The 21,243-nt window shown below is 43.7% G+C and overlaps 1 protein-coding gene across 1 annotated transcript in view; it reads right to left on the bottom strand.

The window, feature by feature from the left end:
- Window positions 1-21,243, bottom strand: part of PI4KA (phosphatidylinositol 4-kinase alpha) — a 123,963-nt gene that overhangs the window by 79,543 nt on the left and 23,177 nt on the right. The window contains exons 3-13 of the mRNA XM_070628338.1: window positions 18,818-18,911; window positions 16,147-16,235; window positions 14,098-14,170; window positions 13,214-13,473; window positions 12,611-12,677; window positions 9,136-9,284; window positions 7,401-7,466; window positions 4,773-4,869; window positions 2,982-3,173; window positions 2,355-2,455; window positions 1,586-1,715 (exon numbers count right to left, since the gene is read on the bottom strand). Of these exons, the coding sequence (XP_070484439.1) occupies window positions 1,586-1,715; window positions 2,355-2,455; window positions 2,982-3,173; window positions 4,773-4,869; window positions 7,401-7,466; window positions 9,136-9,284; window positions 12,611-12,677; window positions 13,214-13,473; window positions 14,098-14,170; window positions 16,147-16,235; window positions 18,818-18,911 (1,318 nt within the window). The remainder of the gene's footprint in view (window positions 1-1,585; window positions 1,716-2,354; window positions 2,456-2,981; window positions 3,174-4,772; window positions 4,870-7,400; window positions 7,467-9,135; window positions 9,285-12,610; window positions 12,678-13,213; window positions 13,474-14,097; window positions 14,171-16,146; window positions 16,236-18,817; window positions 18,912-21,243) is intronic.

The following is a 21,243-nucleotide window of genomic DNA, read 5'->3' as shown; positions in this document are numbered from 1 at the left end:
CAGCTCAAGAACAAAAAATCAAACAACCCGCTCAAAAAATGGGCAGGGGACATGAACAGACATTTCTCCAAAGAAGACATACGGATGGCCAATAGACACATGTAAAGATGCTCATCATCCCTAATCACCAGGGAAATGCAAATCAAAACTACACTAAGATATCACCTTACACCTGCTAGAATGGCAAAAATATCCAAAACCAAGAGTGACAAATTTTGGAGAGGCTGTGGAGAAAAAGGAACCCTCATACACTGTTGGTGGGAATGCAAACTGGTGCAGCCACTATGGAAAACAGTATGGAGATTCCTCAAAAAACTAAAAATAGAAATATCTTATGACCCAGCTATCCCACTACTGGGTATCTACCCTAAGAACCTGAAATCAGCAATTCCAAAAGTCCTATGCACCCCTATGTTCATCACAGCATTATTCACAATAGACAAGACGTGGAACCAACTTAAGTGCCCAGCAACTGATGATTGGATAAAGAAGATATGGTATATATATACAATGGAATACTACTCAGCCATAAAAAAGGACAAACTCATCCCATTCACAACAACATGGATGGCCCTTGAGGCTATTATGTTCAGCGAAATAAGCCAGACAGAGAAAGACGAACTCTGTGTGACTCCACTCATAGGTGGTAGTTAACACATAGACAAAGAGAACTGATCAGTGGTTACCAGGGGGAAGGGGGGGGTGGGGGGATGTCACAAAGGGTTAAGTGGTGCACCTACAACATGACTAACAATAATGTACAACTGTAATTTCACAAGGTTGTTAACTATCATAATCTTAACTAAAAAAAAAAATGGTTCAAAAGTCCCGATGAGCATCCTCAGGCACCCAGCCCTGAGGAGTGAGGCACGGTCCTGTCCCCAAGGGCTGTCTAGCTAAGGTGCATAAAGGGGGTTGAGGGTTGGGGGCGAGTGTGAGAACAGGCGCCTGAGAGCCAGAAGGGCCCCTCCTCGGTCTGGAGCCCAGGGAAGTCTTTCAACTACTCGGAGTTTGGGTTTCTTCATCTAAAGGGAGAGGATAAAAATGCTCATCTTCACAGCCTATGGGTAGGATGAGCGCTACTACACTAGAGCCTGAGCACGAGCAGGTGTTTCATTAATGTTAGTGGTTACAGGTCACCAGATTTGCTCCGAGCCCGTGTCCTTGTCTATAGAAACAATAATACACTTGTAGGGCAGGGGGACTAGATGAGATCTCACATGGAGAGCTTCTGGCTCAGTGTCTGGGACACAAAGGACTCAGACTACCTCAGTGAGAAAAGGGGCCAAAAAGAAAGCAGCACTAGAGAGGGACCTTCAGTGGTGGTAGCCGTACATGACAGAGGAAAGCAGACGAAAGAAGGGCCTAGAGCCCCGAGGGGTCATGGAGGGAATGACAGGAGAAAAGGTGTGGAGGAGGAATGAACCCAAGGATAGGGCAGAGTGCACAGCCTAGTCACAACCTCTCAGTCACAAAACCATGCTGGGCTTGCACACAAAGTCACATGGTCCTTTTCTTGGAGCCTCAAGGGCACCTGGGATCCAGGGGCTGGAGATAGGGCCTCAGGTACAGCCATCCCTGTTACCTGTGTGGTACTGACTGTGGCACTTATACAGCTTCACCAGCACGGGGGATGGGACGACCAGGAAGTCCCGCAGAGACGGTGTCACCGAGTGCACCACCACCGGAAATCTCTCACACAGACGGCCCAGACCCTGCAACACACCATTGACCCACTCAGCAGGCCCGAGCAGGGAGATGCTCAACCCTTCAGATATTCAAGTTGGATGGAAAACTTCCAAGGTCAAAGCTCCCAGTGCCACTTGGCCATGGGGCAAAGAGACAGGAAAGGGGGCTGGTCTTAACTCTCTTTCATCTATGGGGAGATAGACTGTTAAAGTGTGTCTATTTCTTTTGGAAGCAAATTAGAGGAAAAAGGGTACAAAACATGATTTTTAAACAACGGCAGATGTGGAGTCACTGGGGTCTGTGACAAGGAAAGAGTCTCAGCAGGGCAGAGCTGGCACTGCAGATGTCAGGAGAGGTCCTCTCATGCGGCCCTCCAGATCACTTTCACAGCCCTCCACCTGCGGCCTTGGGAATGGTCCGGGAGAAACAGGGCAGCCTCTTCACAAAGGAGGACCCAGTTGCACCTAGACCCCATCGCAGAAGTCCCAGCACGCTGTAGGCAGCAGCCCCCACTCACTGGTGAACCGTGTCCACAGCAGGCTCTAGTTCCAGTTTCTAAAGACAAGAGCTCAGACTCTGCTGCTGGTGCCAACCATAGCCTGAATGACATGACAAGAAGGCCCTGTTGATGAGCTCTAAGCCTCTCCAATGTCTGTGAGACTGACCTGCAGACAGCAGATAAGCAAGGGCAAATGAGCAATGATGACTTTGCTGGACGTTTTGGACTGCAGCTTCTCAGAGAGCTTGATGCAAAGATTTTCTGCACCTAAATTTAAAATCAGAGGAGGGTACGAAGGATTAGCAAAGGCCAATATTCACAAAATACTCATTCACCAATTAATCATACAATTTAAACCCCAGAGACACACTTTTTGCAGGGTTTATTAATACTGAGAGGTTACACCAGAAAGCGTTCGGAGGCAAAAGTCCTTGACCGAAACCTCACCTCTGCTCCTTTTCTGCAGTTGTGAAAACACCTTCCTGTATCGCCTGAGACTACTCTCTACTCTCTGCTGGCCCTGAGCCCCCTTGACCCCACAGTATTCCGCACACGGCAGCCACCCACAAGTCTGCTACATGCTTCACATTCTGCTGTTCACACTAAACAAGCACCATTTCCTCCAGCACTGAGCTCCCGCTTCTCCATGTAAAAGCCTAAAGAACCAGCAGGAAGTAGTGGAGAGAACACACAGGCCCTGTGGCCTTGGCCATCACCATCCTCCCAGGTCTGGTTTCACCAACTGCAGAACTGGACACTAGACATCCAGAGCATGGCAAGAGCTGATGCTCACCCTGCTCGTCCTTTACGGCCCACACCATGAGGTCCACACAGGCGGCATTTGCCTGGCAGCGCAGCTTGAGAGGGCTCAGCTCGTTGTGGATCCGGTCTGCATCGTGTAGAATCTTCTGAAGCTCCCCCTGGCTCATGTTAAACTGCTCCAGCACAAAATCGTGGATCTCCTTCACAAAGGAGGTTGGAAGGTCTGTGGGAAAGAAAGTGGGCATCACAGCTGGAGACAAAACTGCACCAAAATTCAGGCAGTGGCTCTGAATGTGTGTGGTCTTTCCCTCTCTAACAAAAACCAAAGAAGAGCACTTTGCTGCTGGCTACTCCGATTCCAAGGATGCCTGCTGGGAAGAGCTTGGACAGGTTGTGCATAGCTGTCCTCTGTACATGTGCCACGTGGCAATCAAAGGACATGATCATTTCCCAGGGAAGTGCAAGCCATACTTTGTTTTAAACAGTCAATATACTAAAACCTTAATATATGAAACACAAATTGGGAGGCATCATCACTGGAACTGGCCCAATTAACAACGAGAAATACTTCAGTGTATATATATTTATTATATATTTCTTTTTTTCAGTTTTGAGATATAACTGACACACATCACTGTATAAGTTTAAAGTGTACAGCATAATAATTGTACACATATACAGTGATTTTTTTTAAAAGGCTGTCAGCTCTCAAGTAAGGGCAAAAACTGGTTGTAACCTGAAGAAGAGAATTCCTTGGATACAGGCTGGGTCTTCAGAGTGCCCAGAGTTTGGGGCCAGCCCAGTGGCATAGCGATTAAGTTTGCACGTTCCGCTTCGGCGGCCCAGGGTTCGCCAGTTCGGATCCCGGGTGCAGACATGGCACCACTGGCAAGCCATGCTGTGGCAGGCATCCCACATATAAAGTGGAGGAAGATGGGCACGGATGTTAGCTCAGGGCCAGTCTTCCTCAGCAAAAAGAGGAAGATTCATGGCAGATGTTAGCTCAGGGCTTATCTTCCTCAAAAGAAAAACAAAACAAAACAAGAGTGTCCAGAGTTTGCAGCCTTTTTAAACTCTCATCGTTGGGGCCTAGAAAGTTCAGGAGAATCACTGTGATGGTCACAAATCAGACCAGCTGAGATCAGTAACACACAGCACAGGTGGGGAGGGAGGCTTCACGGGTTCCTGGGGTCAGGCCAAGCAGGGCAGTCCTTCACAGCCTCCTTAATGAACTCAACCCTCCTTTCTGTGGTCCCGACCAGACTCAGCTTCCCAGGAGCCCTTGGAATCGTATCAGGAAAATGGCTGACTAGATTATGGTACATCTATATGACAATATAACATGGCCATCAAAACTTGCATTTATGAAGAACTTTCAATATCATAAGGGAAGAGGTAGAAAAAATGTTTTTAAAATGGGATAAAGACAGATTGGAAGGGAATGCTAAATTTGTGTGTGTATGTGTGCATGCTACACTATTATTTTCTCTGACTTATAAGATTATGAGTGCCTCATTTTCTTTTTTTTTTAAACTTTTTAAAATGTCTAAAAGAGACACGTTAAACTATATTCATGACGACGACAATACAACACATCCATGTCAGAAAGACACCCACTAAAGAAGCCATTATTGATGGTACTAGAGGCATAGGATCATGGACAGATTTTTTTCTTATTTGCTTTTTTCCCAAAATTTCAGTAACATGACCTGTTACTCATGTGTGTTTTTAAGTGGCCCTAGCAGAAGGGAAGTGCATACCTGGGGCAGTAGCCCGGGACCCAGTTTCACGGCACTCACACTCTTGTACAAACAGTCCTCACCTTTCATGTAGTACAGAGTGTCACGCAGCATCTTGAACATGGCCACGTAGAGAGGGTCACTGAACGTGCTGTAGTAGAGATCAGCGCTGGGGTTGGCCTGCAGGGGAACAGAGGCATGTGACCACAGCATGGAAACTCTCCTCTGGACCTCCCTTCGTCTTTCATGCTGAGGCCTAGGTGAGTTATTATTACATTCGCAACTTAGCATTAAAAGTGGAAGAACCGTCTATCGTGATTCACCACTTGGAACATTTTAATTACTCTCTTCACCTTCTTAGGCATCCAGTAGGGAAACCAGATGCTTATGCTGTCCAGAGATGCCTGTGGGGAGCAGCCATCTACGCGCCTGAAGGAAGGACCACCCCCCTTGCTGAAAGCTCATCATCTTTGGCAATCTTTGAACAAAGGGGGACACAGGAAATGGAGGAGACAGACAGCCCAGGGGCCATCAGACCAGGAGATTAAACTCTACCACTCAAGCAATAGACACCACAGACAGGGCACCTTCAGATTCAGTTTATATTTTGCAATTAAAATTCATTTTAAATTATTCTCTAGTAATCTAATCTATCTTTCTTCTGGGGAAGAAAATTCACACAAAGTCTAATGAGTTGAATAAGATGCAGTTCTTAACTTCTATACATTCCCAGTTTAGTAGAATGGAAAGGCACAATTTATTATAATTCTTGACACATGTTAAAGTGATCTGCAAACTCAGGTGAAGGGGATAAGGATGATGAAGAAGCAAATCTGTAAGGTGGGGTGGGAAGGGGCCGTGGTGCGAGGCTGGTGGAGGAAGCAAGAATTCCGTGGAGGACATGAGAGTGACGCCAGTTTTCAAGTGGGCAGTGATAATATGAGCTATAGTTAACAAAGTGCCATCAAGGGGCCCTGTGCTAACTAACTGCTTTAGAGACATCACCTCACACAGTCCTCACAACATCTTTGTGGGGCAGAGATGAAGAGACCAGACTTGCTGAAGTTAAAGCAGCAAAGGGGTCTGACTCCTGAACCAGGAAGAAGTCACTGCAAGCAGGGAGTGGAGGAGCCAGATAAGACACCTGGCTCCATCACTCACTAGCTATGTAACTAATGTTCCTTAACCCTGTAAGCCTCAGTTTCCCCATCTGTGAATGGGGGACTGCTATGGGATTTAAGGAGAGAGTAAGTCAAGTCCTATCACAGTGTCTGGCACATAATAAGCATGCAATAATTGCTAGTGATTACTGATGATGATTATTATATTTCAGTAACTCTAGAGCATGGTTTTAAGTTCTTTTTTTTTTAGCCTCAAAATCATTTCTTCAAGTGGATATTTATATTAAAGTCCAAATTACAAAACAGAAACTGCTCTGGTTCAATGGGGGAGAAGGGTCCCAAATTCCCATATTCCCACCTTCCCCTTCCACCAGTAAGACAAGCCCTAAAGGGGATCCCCACTGAGCCTCAACTTTTCCCTTAGGACCCAGACTGACACTCTTCGTTACAGACCAGGTGCAGGGCCAACAAATGGCCAGCTGTTCTGACTGTCCAACTCAGCTCCCAGCCCTGGTCCTCCTGGTCTGCCCTGGGTCACACATGACTACACACTGGCAAAGGAAACTAGGAGCCCTCTGAGACCGTAAGCACAGTGAGAGAGTTAAAGCTCAGGCCGATAGGCAGGACAAAAACCTGCAAAGGTTGAAGACAAGGCAGGAAGACTGCAGCCTGGAGAGTTACAGGAACTGTGCAACACCAAGAACCAACCCAGAGCACACCACGCCTGGCACACACACCTAACATCTGCAGACAGCTAGCTGGGAGCAAGGGAAGGGCAGGAAAAGACACTCTGCAGCACAGGACAGTACCTGGTGGTTCCCTCTCGATTTCATAAATGAACCCCCGTGGTACTAGGCGCTGTCTCACATAATCGGGCAAGAGAAAGAACACCAGGCTTAACAAGGAATCTGGGTCCAGCACACAGCCATGGCAATAATCAACCTGGCAAATGGCAATCTCTCTGGATCCTAACATTCAAAAGGAGACTGACCCAAATGTTCCCTGAGATTTTGGACCTCCCAGCACCAGTGTTTAAAGATTTTATAAATAAAATCATTATGTTATTATTATTATTATAAATAATGCTGTAGGCCTTGGTTCCAAACACGTTAAATACAAAAGTTCCCTAGGTATACACTCCTCACATTTAAAATCCAGGGCCTGTACATGCCTAGAAAATATGAGGGGTGTGTACCAAGCCTGAAGAAGTGGCTTTGGAGGCACAAAGGAGCAAGGGAGACAAAAGAGCAAGGGGTTCAGAGTCAGAGGACCCAGGCTGGAATCCAACTCCCACCGTGACTGTGTGATGCCGGCGTGTTAGTTAGATCCCCAAACCTCTATCTTCCACCTGTGAAAGGGAGATAATGACCGTGGCTCAGAGGCACCGTGAAGTGGCATATTTTAAAAAGCCCAGCACAGGGCAAGCTCTCTGGTGGCAAGTGTGTTGTCATTATTGGGACTACGGAAGTTCAGCTCAAAATTCACTGCCAAACCCTTTTACTCCAGCCCCCACACAAGTTCTCCCTGCTCTCTCCACGCAGATGTTCATTACAGGCTGATCTCACCGAGATGCCCTCAGAAGGGATGTACCTCTATCACGCTGGCTACAACTGCATCCAAGGATTTGAGAACAGGCTCCTCAACGATCTTCTTCACCTATCAGGGAAACAAGACCTCATGAGGACCCTGACAAACACAGTGAGAGACAGGAATGCCAGCTCCTTCTACTAAAGGACGAATCATGTTGATGGATGCACAACAAGCTCTCAGGTGGCGAAAAATGTGATGGAAATAATAGGCCAACCATACACACACTATGGCTTCATATCAAATTACACACACAAAATGTCCTAATTCTGCCATTGTTTGGAACTTTTCTTACCCTAGACTGGAATGACATAAAAACAGAAAAGGAACCAACTCCCTCAAGTTTGCTGACATGAGATTTCCATTTTCAGGATGTGAAAGCATTCAGACTCGAGGCATCACTGATACTTCACCCAAACCCCCTCCCACACGTCAAGGACACCTTCACAGCCAGTCCTCGGGCACTGATGACTCTTTCCTCCCGCCCCGGGCCTGGTACACCAGCTCTTCCGAAGCTGCCCAGGTACTCAAACTGTAGCATACATTTAAATTTCTAACAGAAGTGATCATTTCCACCCCTTGTTTATACTAGCATTTAGTACAGGAATGAACTGTTCTGTCAACTGCAGAACCACCTGATAAAACTGCCTGCCCCCCATTATAGTACTTTAGGAAGGTTATTTTAAAAACTTATAGATAATGATAAACAACATGCTAGAAGAAATGGAAAACTGCCTAGAAGAAAACCTAACCTTGAAAAGTTAAAATATAATGGAAAAAATAATTCCCCCTACGAAGAATCTGAAACATTCAGCCTTCAATTGGGATTTCTGACATGATACTAGGAAGAGCCATCTGAGAAGGCCAGGGGCCACCCAGGCCACCGTTCTGTCTGGGACACTGACAGTGAAGAGCCATTTAGGGAGAGTTTTCCTTCTTGACTGCAACTTTAAAAACATCCTAAGCTATTTAGTAGTTCATTATGGCTCTATCCTCATTAATTACCACCTATGCTTTAATGTCTTCTTCCATCTTCAGCCTACAGCCATTCTCTTTGAGTGATTTCTATTCATATGCCACACAGAGGAAGACAGCTGCTCTCTCCAGCACGTGCTTCACACTTTCAGAGGTGTCCTTCACGTTCTCTCTCATTCTTTCCAAAACAGAAAGTCTGATCTTTAGAGTCTCTCCCTGATGATGTCTTCTCCCCTACCCACTTGAATCTGTCCTGAAGCATCCCAGCTCAATTATAACAACTTCAGAGTTCCTCGATCAAAGACTCTTCCATTTCAGGACTCAGACAATGGCACCAATGTCTTCTCTGATGTCATCTCACAGGTTATCCAAAAGTTCCCAAATACGAAACAGTTAGGTTTTGTATTGATCCAAATAGAGTAGCCCCTGAGAGGGAGTTAGGTGTAACAGATTTCCTGGGCTGAGCCCTGATCCCGCCCTTGGCCTATGGATCTTTGATATATTTGACACTGATTTCGTTACCTCTAAAATGGGGGAGCATGGGTGCCTCCCCTACATGGTTGCGGCAGAGAAAGTATTAGATAATGACTCTACAAATGTTACTGTCCTTTCGTCTGTAATCTGAAAATTTATGACTACTAAGTTGTACTTTGAAATACTGAAAAACTCCTAGTTTTTCTTTTAAAAAATACAGATTTTCACCACTAGCAATTTTATTGATTGATATCCTCATGATCTGTTTATCCATCAATGCTCTGCTCACCAAGTTTAAGAGTTCTCGAAGCATTTCCAGTGGAATGTTGAACTCCTTATAGGTGATGCCATTGAAAAGAGGAGAAACTGAGAAACTGGAACTGATGGTGGAGAAGTAGTAATCAGGCTCCAGGGCACTCCCGTCAGGTAAGTAGGAGACTAACGGGGAAGAAAACCAGAAAGTCAGTCATGGTAACACAGGACCAGGATAATTCCTCAAGCTGATTCCCTCAATAACCAACGAAGGCATAGATGTTGCTTTTGTTAATACTCCAATCCTTTGTTTTTTAATTAAGAACTAAAGGTCAGATTGCAAATCCTTGGCGAGGGACACCTCTCACTTGGGTGTTTCAGCTCAAAGGCTTAGATATAATCATGTCCTAATATTTTCAACCAAGACAGTGTAATTTAACATGTGAGAACAACAATAACAAAAGAATTATATCTTTTTAAAAGTTGAGAGATGTGAAAGTTTGAAGTTCACAGGGCCCCAAAGATATTTTACCACCAATATTAGAACAAAATTGTAAACTATTAGAAATTTCAAAATCAGAACAAAAATAAAGTCAGTCATCTAAGACTTACTAATAAATGTGAACCCCAAAGGACATAACTGTCTGAACATCCATTAGAAAACTACAATAGAAGACTATGATTGGAAAATAAGTTGGTAATATTTTCATATTAAATAGTGACAGACAATACCAATCTACAAGGAACCAAATAAACTTATAAAGAATCAAATTTTATGACTTTCTCAAGCACTGGGGCACAGAAAAAGTAGAGAGTTGAGTGTATCCTGATTGTGTCAAAGCTAGTGAATAGTTCTATGATGCTGGTGACACACTGCTGACCTGACTAAAGAGGGATGGGTCCCAAGTGAATAACTCAGCAACTCGCAACAGAGGAGATGGGCAATAACACTGAGAGGAGGTGAGATGCTAGAGGCCATAACAAATGACCACTGAAAGAGGAAATGAATGAGCAAAGAGGGAGGGAGAGAACAAAGCCAGTTTAAAGGCAGTAGGTGGGGAAGAAGGTAAGGAGGTGTGCATGTGTGTGTCTGTGTATAAAATGTATATGGAAAAAATACATACATAAAATGTGTGTGAATATGTATAATACTATACACACACATATTATATATATACCCCATTATATACATGTGTGACTAGTTGATTTCACTTAGCATAATGTCTTCCAGGTTCATCCACGTTGTTGCAAATGGTAGGATCTCCTTTTCTAAGGCTGAATAATATTCCTGGAAGACTTTATGCTAAGCGAAATAAGCCAGTCACAGAAAGAAAAAACTACATGATCTCACTTACATGTAGAATCTAGAAAAGTAGAATACATAGGAGCAGAGTTGAGTGGTGGTTAGCAGGGGTGAGGACGTGGGGTAATGGGGAAATGTTGGTCAAAGGGCACAGAACTTGCACTTACGTAGGATGACTAAGTCTAGAGATCTAACGAACAGCATGACAACCATGGCTAATAATACTGTATTGAATACTGGAAATTTGCTAAAAGAGTAGATTTTAGGTGCTCTCACCACATACACAAAAAAAGAAAAAAATGGTAACTATGGGAGGAGACAGAAATGTTAATAGCTTGACTACAGTAATCATTTCATTAATGTATATGTATATCAAATCATGTTGTACACATAAGTATATACAAGTTTATTTTAAAAACAATAATAATCATAATAAGAGAAGGTAAGAAGTTAAGGATCAGAGGGCATCTCCCAGACGGATACCAGGAAAGAAGAATGAAGTCCTGTGCAGCTGAGCCAGTGTGTGGTCAGCATAGATGAGGCAACAGGCGGAAACTGCAGGAACCCAGGAGCTAAGATTTGGGATTTACGCATGGGGGTTTTTATGCACTGAAAGTTTTTAAGAAGAAAGTGAAGTGACCAGATTTGTGCTTGTAACTAATTCTTAAGAAAAAAATCTTCTTATAGCACGGTGAAAGAGGGACTGGAAAGAGAAGGGAAGACCAACTGTGAGAAAAGTCAGAGTGAAAGGGCAGGCATGCAAGCCGAAAGGGAAGGAGCAGTGTGATTCCTGCCTATCTCCTGGACAACGAGGTGCACTTTGGAAAGCAGGAAAATCGTCTGTCCAGCTCACTCTTGTAGGAGAAAGGCGCTCAGCCTGTATCTGCTGAATGAAGCTCACACAGTGAGCCCACACCTGGGAGCACCCCAATCGTTGGCACTCACTGGAAGTGCTTAAAGGAGAGCAGCCACGATGGAGAGGGGCTCCCGAGCACAGAGAGAGGATGAAGAGCAGTTTACCAGGGAAAGAAGCCTTTGAGGGCAAATCATGGCAATTCTCCAATGCCTGGAAGGTGGGCAGGCAAGCGGCAAAGGGATTGTTCAAAGCCTGGAGGATCATGGTCCACAAGTGGTTCTCTCTGGGAGGTGATTTTGGGTGGGTGAACTCGGCCTTTATGTTGTAACACATACACAGAATGCAACATTTGTTATATTCCCACAGGGCCAAGCGATACCGTATGCAAAGTTACCCACATTTATTTGAGCTTAGATACTCTCCTCTTTACGTTTTTTTAATTCCCCTGATATCTTTCAAGGTACGCTTGAGAAACGCTCTTTTAGCAATTAGTATCATCCAAAAATGGAATTGATGGCATTACGAGGTATAGAATTCTAGTTTCCCCATTCTCTTTTTTTGAGGAAGATTAGCCCTGAACTAACATCTGCTGCCAAGCCTCCTCTTTTTTTTTTTTTTTTTTTTTGCTGAGGAAGACTGGCCCTGAGCTAACATCCATGCCCATCTTCCTCCACTTTATATGTGGGATGCCTACCACAGCATGGCTTGCCAAGCAGTGCCATATCCACACCTGGGATCCGAACCCACAAACCCCGGGCCACTGAAGCAGAACGTGCGCACTTAATCACTGCGCCACCAGGCTGGTCCCTAGTTTCCCCATTCTTATTACTCAAGCCAAGTCTTAACTTCCCTGAAAGTTAAGTGAAGGCAATTTTAATGTACGTCTGGCACTGCACGGTGCCAGAAAATTATGTGAATCAAATTCAGAAAATTACGTGAAAGTGCTTTGTAACAACAAAGCTCTATAAAAAGTAGTACTCATAGTGTCATTGCTAGATTCTTTAATATTATCTACATAGTTAACACCCTTAAAAAAAAAAGAAAGAAACAGAAGGACCCACTATTGGTACTTCCACCTAAAAACCAGTGCTTTCATAGGTTGAAGTACTAAAATTCTGATAGCAGGCACATGGGGGTCTATATATTATTTTCTGCATTTCTATGTTTGAAATATTTTATAATTAAATTTTAAGAAGTTTAAATGAAAACAGAAACTAAATGCTTTGTAAAAGCTTGACACTCTAGATGCATGACAGCCGAGCGTTAGTATCAGCATCCCTAATCACAAGAAGTTACCGTGAACCTGGGATCCAAGTCCCAGGTCCATATTCTTGGCAGAAAGTTGTGGCCCACCTTCAAAGCAGTGAAAGGCAGATCCTCCAGGGGAGCTGGGAGGGGGCATCCCACGTTCAGGGCTGACCTGAAACACACAACCACACTTACAAATCAGAAAAGGCCAGTCAAACCTCAGTCAGATTCATCTTAAACAAGATTCTCTCTGCCAGCTCAATGCTTGTACTTCAAATCCTGGTTCAAGGCTCACCTACTCTCCCTGAAGTCTGCTGTAGCTACAGTCTTCTCTACCAGACACCATATCACAAAATTCTTCATGTCCAGCTGCATATTTTATACTTGATCACTGAGCTGAATTATGTTTAGTGTTTTGAGTCTACCTTTTCTCCATGAGTTAACTATATATTTCTTAAGGGCATCAACTGTCTCCCACTGAGAATGGAGCTTGGCACCCAATCACCATGAAACAAACACTTCATGACTAGATGAAATCACTTATAAATCTTCAAAAGGACAAAGCAAGCCTTCGTATTAAAGAGAATTCTAGTGAGAACCTCTTACGTTTCATAAGTTTCCTCAAACTACACACAAGTGGGATTTTCTTTGCATGAGCACTTAACAAGGTCTCTCTCCTCTGCTCTTTTCCCAGGAGTGCAGTCCCACCTGAGAGATGCTGGACACACTGCTGGTCTTCCTCTTCAGGGTGCCCTCCTGACATACAGTCAGCAAATTGCTGGGAAGGATGGAGCGGAAGTCATTGAAGGAACGCCTTCGAACACCTTCAAGCTCCTCTGGGACTCGGAGGGAATGAGGGGGCACTTTGGGAAAGAGTTTCGAGAGGAGAGACTCTTCTGTGTTGCTGTAACGTCCAAAGGCTCGTGAGATTCCTATTAGGCATGGGATCGCATATTTGCAAAGGTATTCTAGAAGACAAAGTGAGAATGTTACAATACCAGAAAATTACCTGTGACAGAATCATACTGTACAACCTGGCTCACATCTCACAACTCACCCACTAACAAATCTGAAGGGTCAGAATAAGCCACAGCAATAGGGTCAACCCCAAGGGCTGACCGATGACATTTTCAATCTTTCATTAACAACAACTTCAGACTGTCTCTGTCACCTACAGCTGCTCTCTCTGGGAGGTCTTGATCTATTTATGACACATCCAAATCAACTGTACAGCTAAGTCATGTCATGAAGTACCTCTTCTATACTTAAACAACATATTTATTCCTCCTAAGATCATATCAGTAGCCCTGCACTAGAGGAAAAATGACCTTTGGAAGTCAGACACGTTATAAGTGAAGAAACTTAGGCCCAGAAATGTGAAGGGACTTATCCAAGGTCATCCAGCATTTTCAGATAGCAGAGCTGTACTCATGACCCCTATGTGGCCTATTAGCTAACATGCCACAAAGGCAACCTAATATAGGAAGGTTTTCACCCATCAGGTACATAGGTAGAAAGAAGACTGAGGAAAAGCAAGGGGAAGAATAATCACAAAACCATTTTTTAAAAAAGCATTGGATCTATAATCATACCTTTTTCTTGAATCTCCAAGGCCTGACACATTCCCAAGAGGACATGTAAAACCTGCAAAAGTGCCTCTAAAATCTGTAATAGCCAAGGAAACAGAACAAACTCATAAACAAAATCAGATACATATCACAAAATTGAGAATTAAAAGAAGCTTTAGACATTCTCTTGTCCAACCTCAGATCTAATATGTAACTCCCTGCCATGACAGCTCTGCTGAGGGGTCAGCTCTGCCGAGGGGTCAATCGACTGAACTTCCAGGGACAGAAACCCTCCCTCTCTGGGTTGGTCCAGAGTTCCACCTAACTCTGGGAAAGTGTTCTCCTCCTGGGGCTTGTACCCACCAGCCCTTGGCTCACCACTTCCTTCATATTCTAGAAACGGGCGATAGGTCCCCAAAGCCCTTTTCATGGCTAAATACCCCAGTTCCTTTCATCTGTTTCTCATGATTACAAGCCCTTTACAAAGCTGACGGCCTGCTTCTGATTTTCCTGTAGTCCAGTGTGTCCAAAACTGTCCTAACTGTGGTGCTCAGGACAAAATACATCAATATTCCAGGGATGCTGGGACCCACCCTGAGAATCACCAAACTCACCACAGATTCTGGACTTCTATGTACATAACGTTAGGTTTTTGGTAGCCACTTCACACTGCTGGTTCAGTGAGCTTACAGATAAATAAAACACAAGTCTTTTTCACACACTGCCCCCTAAGCTATGCCACCTCTACTTATGTAGCTGGTGTTTTTTCCCTATTGTAGATCCCTACAAAAGCTCACGGTATTAGCTTTAGTTCATGGTGTTGGTCTTTGATTCCCAGCTTCGTGTTGTCTACAATGAGATTAACCTGCTTTCCGGATCTTCATTCACGGCCCTGGCTTGTTGTGCTTCAGTGGTAGTGGGCAGGCTACCAGAGGCTCCTGCTGGGCTAGCACCTCATGGGTCACCCTTTGGGGTGGTCCTTCAGACAGTTCTGCAAACTCTCGGAACTGTTTTGGCGCTCAGCCCATATTACTGATCCAGGATATCAGGAGAGGTGTTTGTCCAAAGCCTTGATGATCAACTAGACTGTATCTGTCTCATTTCCTTCACTACCAGTCTTAGAAAACCGCGGCAAAGAATGAAGTTAGTCTGTGATGATTTGTTCACAATCAAGTCAAATTTCTTACATTTTGCTAATGTTAAATGATGCTGAATAATCTATGAAGACATGAAAAGCAGTACTTTCTCCTTTTCATATATTAAAGTTATGTCATCACTTTCGGTATTGACCTATTTTTATGTTCTTTATAGAAAAGCCCTTAACTTATAGCCTGTTAACTTTTTAAATATTAATATGCGATGCTAACTGATCCAGCTATCTCTTTAGCCAACCTACAAATAAATAAAGAACCTAAACTAAGAAGGATGGAGAAGAATGTAATGAAGAAATATTGACAACAGACTTAACAGTTTGATATCAAGGAAAGAGGTTTAAAACATTAAAAAATAGATACAAGAACTCAAAAGCATAGCTAGATGGGAAAATTTAGCATGTAGGTGAGCAACCAGGAACTCCCTGGCAGGACCTCAGGCTAGGAGCATATAAAAACTGATTTTCAAAATAATAAATCTGATTAACAAAAATGTTAAATTATGATTTTATTTTTCGTTTAAAAAGAAGTATTCACACACATTTAAGTAACAGTTCCAACAAAATAAACTAAAACTCAAAAAATCTGGGCACTTAAAAGTATAGTTCCAACTACCTAGAAAATTCTCTTCTAAGAACAATTTTAATTCCCAAGATAGAGTCAGAAAAATGAGCCGTCTCTGTCTTTTGCTGCCTATCTCTCAGGGCAATTGGGAAAACTGAATGAGATAAGACTCAAGGGATCAATGGATAACCTTAAAGAACTGTAAGCAAGTATTAAACATTTCTTAGGTGTGTTATTAATAGTACGAAATAAATCAACAAACAATCCAATCACTTCATTTTTTTTTTTTAACTCTTGTCATTGCTTTGGGACTCTTTTTGAACTAACAGAAATGCACACCAATTCGCCACATGCTTACCTCATCCCTAAGTGAAGGGTCTCTATAAGCCACATCAGACAGCAAAGTTACCAAGCAGAAGCTGAAGCTCTCCGCAACTGGGAGGGCACCTGCGAGGCATAAAGACACAAATCAAATCATCACAAATGAGACACTGAGCCACACCTCTTCGCCACCCAATTCTGTATGGTCCCTCTCTCACAGGCCTGCCAAGAGACCAGTTTACAGTGGTGGCTGCCCTCGTCGAGATGAGTCTCAAAAGAAGAGACATGGGCCCAACATGTTTGCTGAGAAATACTCAGCAATAAAATAATAAAATGTTTTGGTTCAATAAACTTAAAAGTTTCCTAAGCCAATTTATAGTCTGAGATTATACAGTCTCTCAACATGACAGATTCCATTTTTTATTCCAGACCTACATAAAAGAAATTAATCTTGACAAAGTATGAGAGATGATTTATAGACACTAATTGTCAAATATCAATTACTACTACTTTAAGCTGAATTAAGTGTTTACGTTTTCTTTTCTGCTTTGACAAATGGAGGAAATCCTAATAAAAGCATCCAGAATTTGCTCTGTTCCCCACAGGTTTTAAGCCCTTCCCCTACGGAGCCTCCTAGAAGGGAGGTTCTCAGGAGTAGGGCCTCAAGGTTGGGGAGAGAATGCTATACCTGAAAGACCAAAAGCTCCCCAGCACTTGTATGGAGCACACTGGCAAAATGTTAGAACCACTGCCGTGTAGGTCCACTCGCTAATAAATATTTAATCAGTTTTGAATACTGAATATTTAATCAAGGACATAGAGCTAGCTGCTGTTTTAGGGACATATGAATAGCACGTGGCAGAAGACAGTTACATGTCCACTTCTGCACTTGCTGTTCTAAGATACAGCTCCAGGTGCTTCTCAAACTTGAGTGAGCATCAGGATCACCGAGGGCTTGTGAGAACGTGGACGCCGGCTCCCAGCCCAAGTTTCTAATGCAGCAGCTCTGTTGTGGGGACTGAGCATCTGCATTTCTCACAAGTTCCCAGGTGATGCTGATGCTGCTGGTCCAGGGACGGCACTTTAAGAATCAGTGCTCTAGAGTTTGAAAGCATAAGTAAAATGCCTTAATAAAAAATAGAAGAATGAGGGGCCGGCCCGGTGGTGTAGTGGTTAGGTGCATGCACTACACTTTGGTGGCCCGAGGTTCAAGGTTTAGATCCGGGTGTGGGCATAGCACCGCCTGTCAAGCCACACTATGGCAGTATCCCACATAAAACAGAGGAAGACTGGCACAGATGTTGGCTCAGTGACAATCTTCCTCAAGTAAAAGTAGGAAGATTGGCAAGAGATGTTATCTTAGGGCCAATCTTCCTCAAAAAAAAAAAAAAGTGTGAAATGTTACCCAATAATTGGAAATTTGTATATCTCTAACAATGTTCAAATAATGCTAAAACTTCCATTTTAATATGAGTCCATGTATATAGAAGTGATATTTCTTTTGAAATAGAAAAAAAACAGAATCAACATCTACTGGTATTTGACTTCTCCCCAAATTAGATAACGATGGTGGACACAGATGTTTGACTTTTTAGCAGCACTCTCTATTTAATTTGTAGTCCCTTAAATTCCTGGATACACATCAGTTTTAGGCACAGCAGGTCATCAGAAATGATGAAAACCCAAAGGTCAAGAGAAATACAGAACAAAGTGGATGTTTATGAGAACAGCAAAACCCATCTTTAGCAGACTGGGCCCACCTAACAAATTAGGGCCATGCACCAACGAAAAGGAGATGGGCCTTCTTTACAGCCACCAACCCCCACTATATCCAAAGGTGGGCCTCAGGCCCAAGAGAGAGAGATTACAAGGAAACTTCAGTCTTGTGGGTCATGAAATCTAAAATGTTGGAGGTCTTACAAGCTGATTTTGAAGTCTTGGGAAAGCAGTATAGAGGAACATCAGCGTTTTAAGTGTTTAGCACAATGCTTGGCATATAATGGACCTATGTGTTTATTTCAGGAGGGAGGCAAGGAAGAAGGCAAGGAGGGAGGAAGGGAGGGGAGGGCAGTGGAGGGGAAGAGGGGACAAGATTATCTAACTTTCCCTTTGGCCTTAAAGAGAGATCAAAATAAAATACAACTGAAAAAGAAATTTCTAAGAATTTAAGAATTCTAAGTTTCACAAAAATTTATTCCATTTCTAAAGGAGCAAAGTTTAACTGAATTTAGCAATAGCAACAAAGTAATAGAAGTATTTATAGTGAACATCCTGGTGGTGCTCTGAACATCCATCTCATTCCTCCTTTTTCAGCTGCAGCAATGCAATCTGGAGAACCAATCTCACTCCAGGAGCGAGCCTATTTGTCTAAGTTGATAATAGAGACTGGTTTGGGGACAGGCAGGTGACCCAGTTCTGGCCAATGAGACACGAGAAAAGGTTCCTGAAGGTCTCGAAGCTCCTGCTCACTCTGAGAGGGCAAGGAAAGCCAGCTTGCTCAGCCCTGCCCACCCCTTCCTCCCCCGTGGCTCTGGACTACAGCGTGTGAGTGCAGTTCACGCTGCTGCAGGCAGGCAGTTGTTGCACAGCCAGGAGTGGAAGCAGCTAGAAGCATCCTAACTGATGTGTTAGTACAAACACTGGATCCTTACAGAGAGTGGACATACACATTTTTCCTTGCACTCAGGGAAAACATTATACAAAATTACCTCTGCCTTTCCGAGCTGTGCTTTCTTCTACCCAATACACTTTCGGAAGACCTTTAAGAAGTCGAAGAAGGTAAGGAACCACAGAATCTTTGTGCTAAAAAAAAAAGATTACATTTAATAAAAGACATGACTGGTAGCTTTTTAGTATAGATTAAAGCCCAAAGCAAAGCATATTCACATCCTAATCATCTCAGAGGGACATTCACGTGGCGTCGTGCCCTTCCTGTTTCCACATCGCTGCCCCACCGGCAGCGTCTGGAAGCTGTCCCATCAGCCTGGACCACAGGTGCCTAATGGAAAGGCTAAAACCTGTTCTTCTGTTGTTGAATGTCCAGACTGGCTCTGCCCTCCCCTGGGGGCCAGGCCCCTGGGAGGGCCTCTTCAGAACAAAGTATGTTTGTGCACACACACTCAAAACTGCCTTCACTGAGAGGTGTTCAGAGAGCCCCAAACCCTTCACTGGGCCCCAGTCTCAGGTTCTCTGGACTGGGGAGAAGCTCACAGCCACAAGTTTCTACACTGGGTGATGCTTCTGTTGTTCACAGCCGTTATCCTCCTTTCATCTCTTTTTTTAACTTTCTGCTTCATGTTTCTTTTTGCTTCTCTCAAACTGAGCATTAGACTTTACAGCCAACATTAGTCAAGGAAAAAATTACTTTCTTCTAGTTTCCAAACTAGCCAATTAACATATAACTCCATAACCTTCCATCATTGGCTCTTTTGGTTGTTTTGCTATTTATAGCTGCTCCAGGGAAAGATTAGATGAATGTGCTCTAAAGAAGGGGGACACTATTTGATGTCCTGAAACACCAAAAAACATGTGGTGGTTTTGAAAATATGTCTGCAAATCCTGTGACATTCCTTCCACTGAAAGATGGAGTCAAAATCACCTTCCCTGGAAAATGGGTTGCCTCAGCGACTTGCGTCTAGGGAATACAGAAAGCCGTATGAAGGAGACTGACTTCCCAGGCTACATTAGAGAGAGCAGTGCCACTTCCACCTGGCTCTTTATCAGGACACTTGCCCTAGGAACCCAGGTACCATGTTGTAACAAAGTGACAAAGCTCAGGTCCCATGGAATGGACATGCACATAGAAGTGCCCTGGCTAAGGGCCCAAACTAAGGTCCCACTCAGCAGCCAGGATGAACCCCCAGACATGTGTGTGAACAAGCCTTCAGGTGATCCAGGCCCCAGACTTCAAGCCACCCCAAGTGATGCTGAATGGAGCAGAGACAGCGACTCTTTGAGCCCTGTCTAAATTGCAGAATTGTGAGGGAAAAAAAATACATTGTATTAAGTCACTAAGTTTCAAGGTAGTTTGTTATGCCACAATAGATAACCAAAACAAATACAGAACTTTCTTTAGTGAAAACAAAACAATTCTTCCTCTAAAGGATAAAAAGGAGTTGGCTATGACACCTCTCCAGGATCCTAATAGGCACAAAACTCAGAAGGGCCTGTGCTGCACAGCTCCCTGCAGAGAAAGTGGCCCCTGTGCTCTTCCCCATATGCACTGTTAGAGCTTTTGTAACGTGTGGTGAGTAAATTAGCCCTGCTGCTCTGGCCACAGCTGCTGCCAGAGCAGCCCACCGCTGGACATGAAGGAGACCAACGCCACAGCCCACCCTGGATGGAGACAAGGAACATAAACTCCAGGTGGACCAAGAGACAGCTGGTCCCAAAGGCCCAGAGGGCTGGCGAAACATGATGGACCCTTCTCTTGGTATCCATAAGGCTGATGGGCTTCCCTGGAAGCACAGGCAGATTGTATGGCTCACAGGATGTCAGCTGCCACCCCAAGTCCCGCCAATCCTTATCTGGAACCTGAATGCATGAAAGGTAATTTGTACTTGTCTCTTCCTTGCCACCTTCAAAAGTATGACTAATACAAGTATTAGGGACTTACAGGTAAACCAATCAAGTAATGTGTTTGCCAAAGGTATTTTCAAGGAATACACATTTGAACAGAGGTAGTTTCTCATACAGATTTTTTTTTAAATTCTTTTCTTCCCTTTATTTTATATTTAAATTTAAATTAGACTTGGCAAATAGAAAACGATTTTCTTCCTTTTGACATTTATAAATAAATAGGAAGAAGAATTAAACTGTAGCTTATGCATCTAATCTTGGTCTTGCATGTGGCCTTGGTCAGATAGTCTACTTAATTTTTAAAATATTGCTCTAAAATTAAAATACTTTGTTTTTTTCAAAGGTATAAATACTCTGTCAAAAATATTAATCCTTGTGGCTGGCCCAGCGGCACAGTGGTTAAGTTCAGCGCACGCTGCTTCAGCGGCCCAGGTTCGCAGGTTTGGATCCGGGTGTAGACCTACACCACTCATCAAGACATGCTGTGGCAGCAACCCACATACAAAAAAAAAAAAATACAGTAAGATGTGCAGAGATGTTAGCTCAGGGCCATTCT

Source organism: Equus przewalskii, chromosome 7, assembly GCF_037783145.1.
Source record: "Equus przewalskii isolate Varuska chromosome 7, EquPr2, whole genome shotgun sequence".
Lineage (NCBI taxonomy): Eukaryota > Metazoa > Chordata > Mammalia > Perissodactyla > Equidae > Equus > Equus przewalskii.
This window is presented reverse-complemented; position numbering and strand designations above follow the sequence as displayed.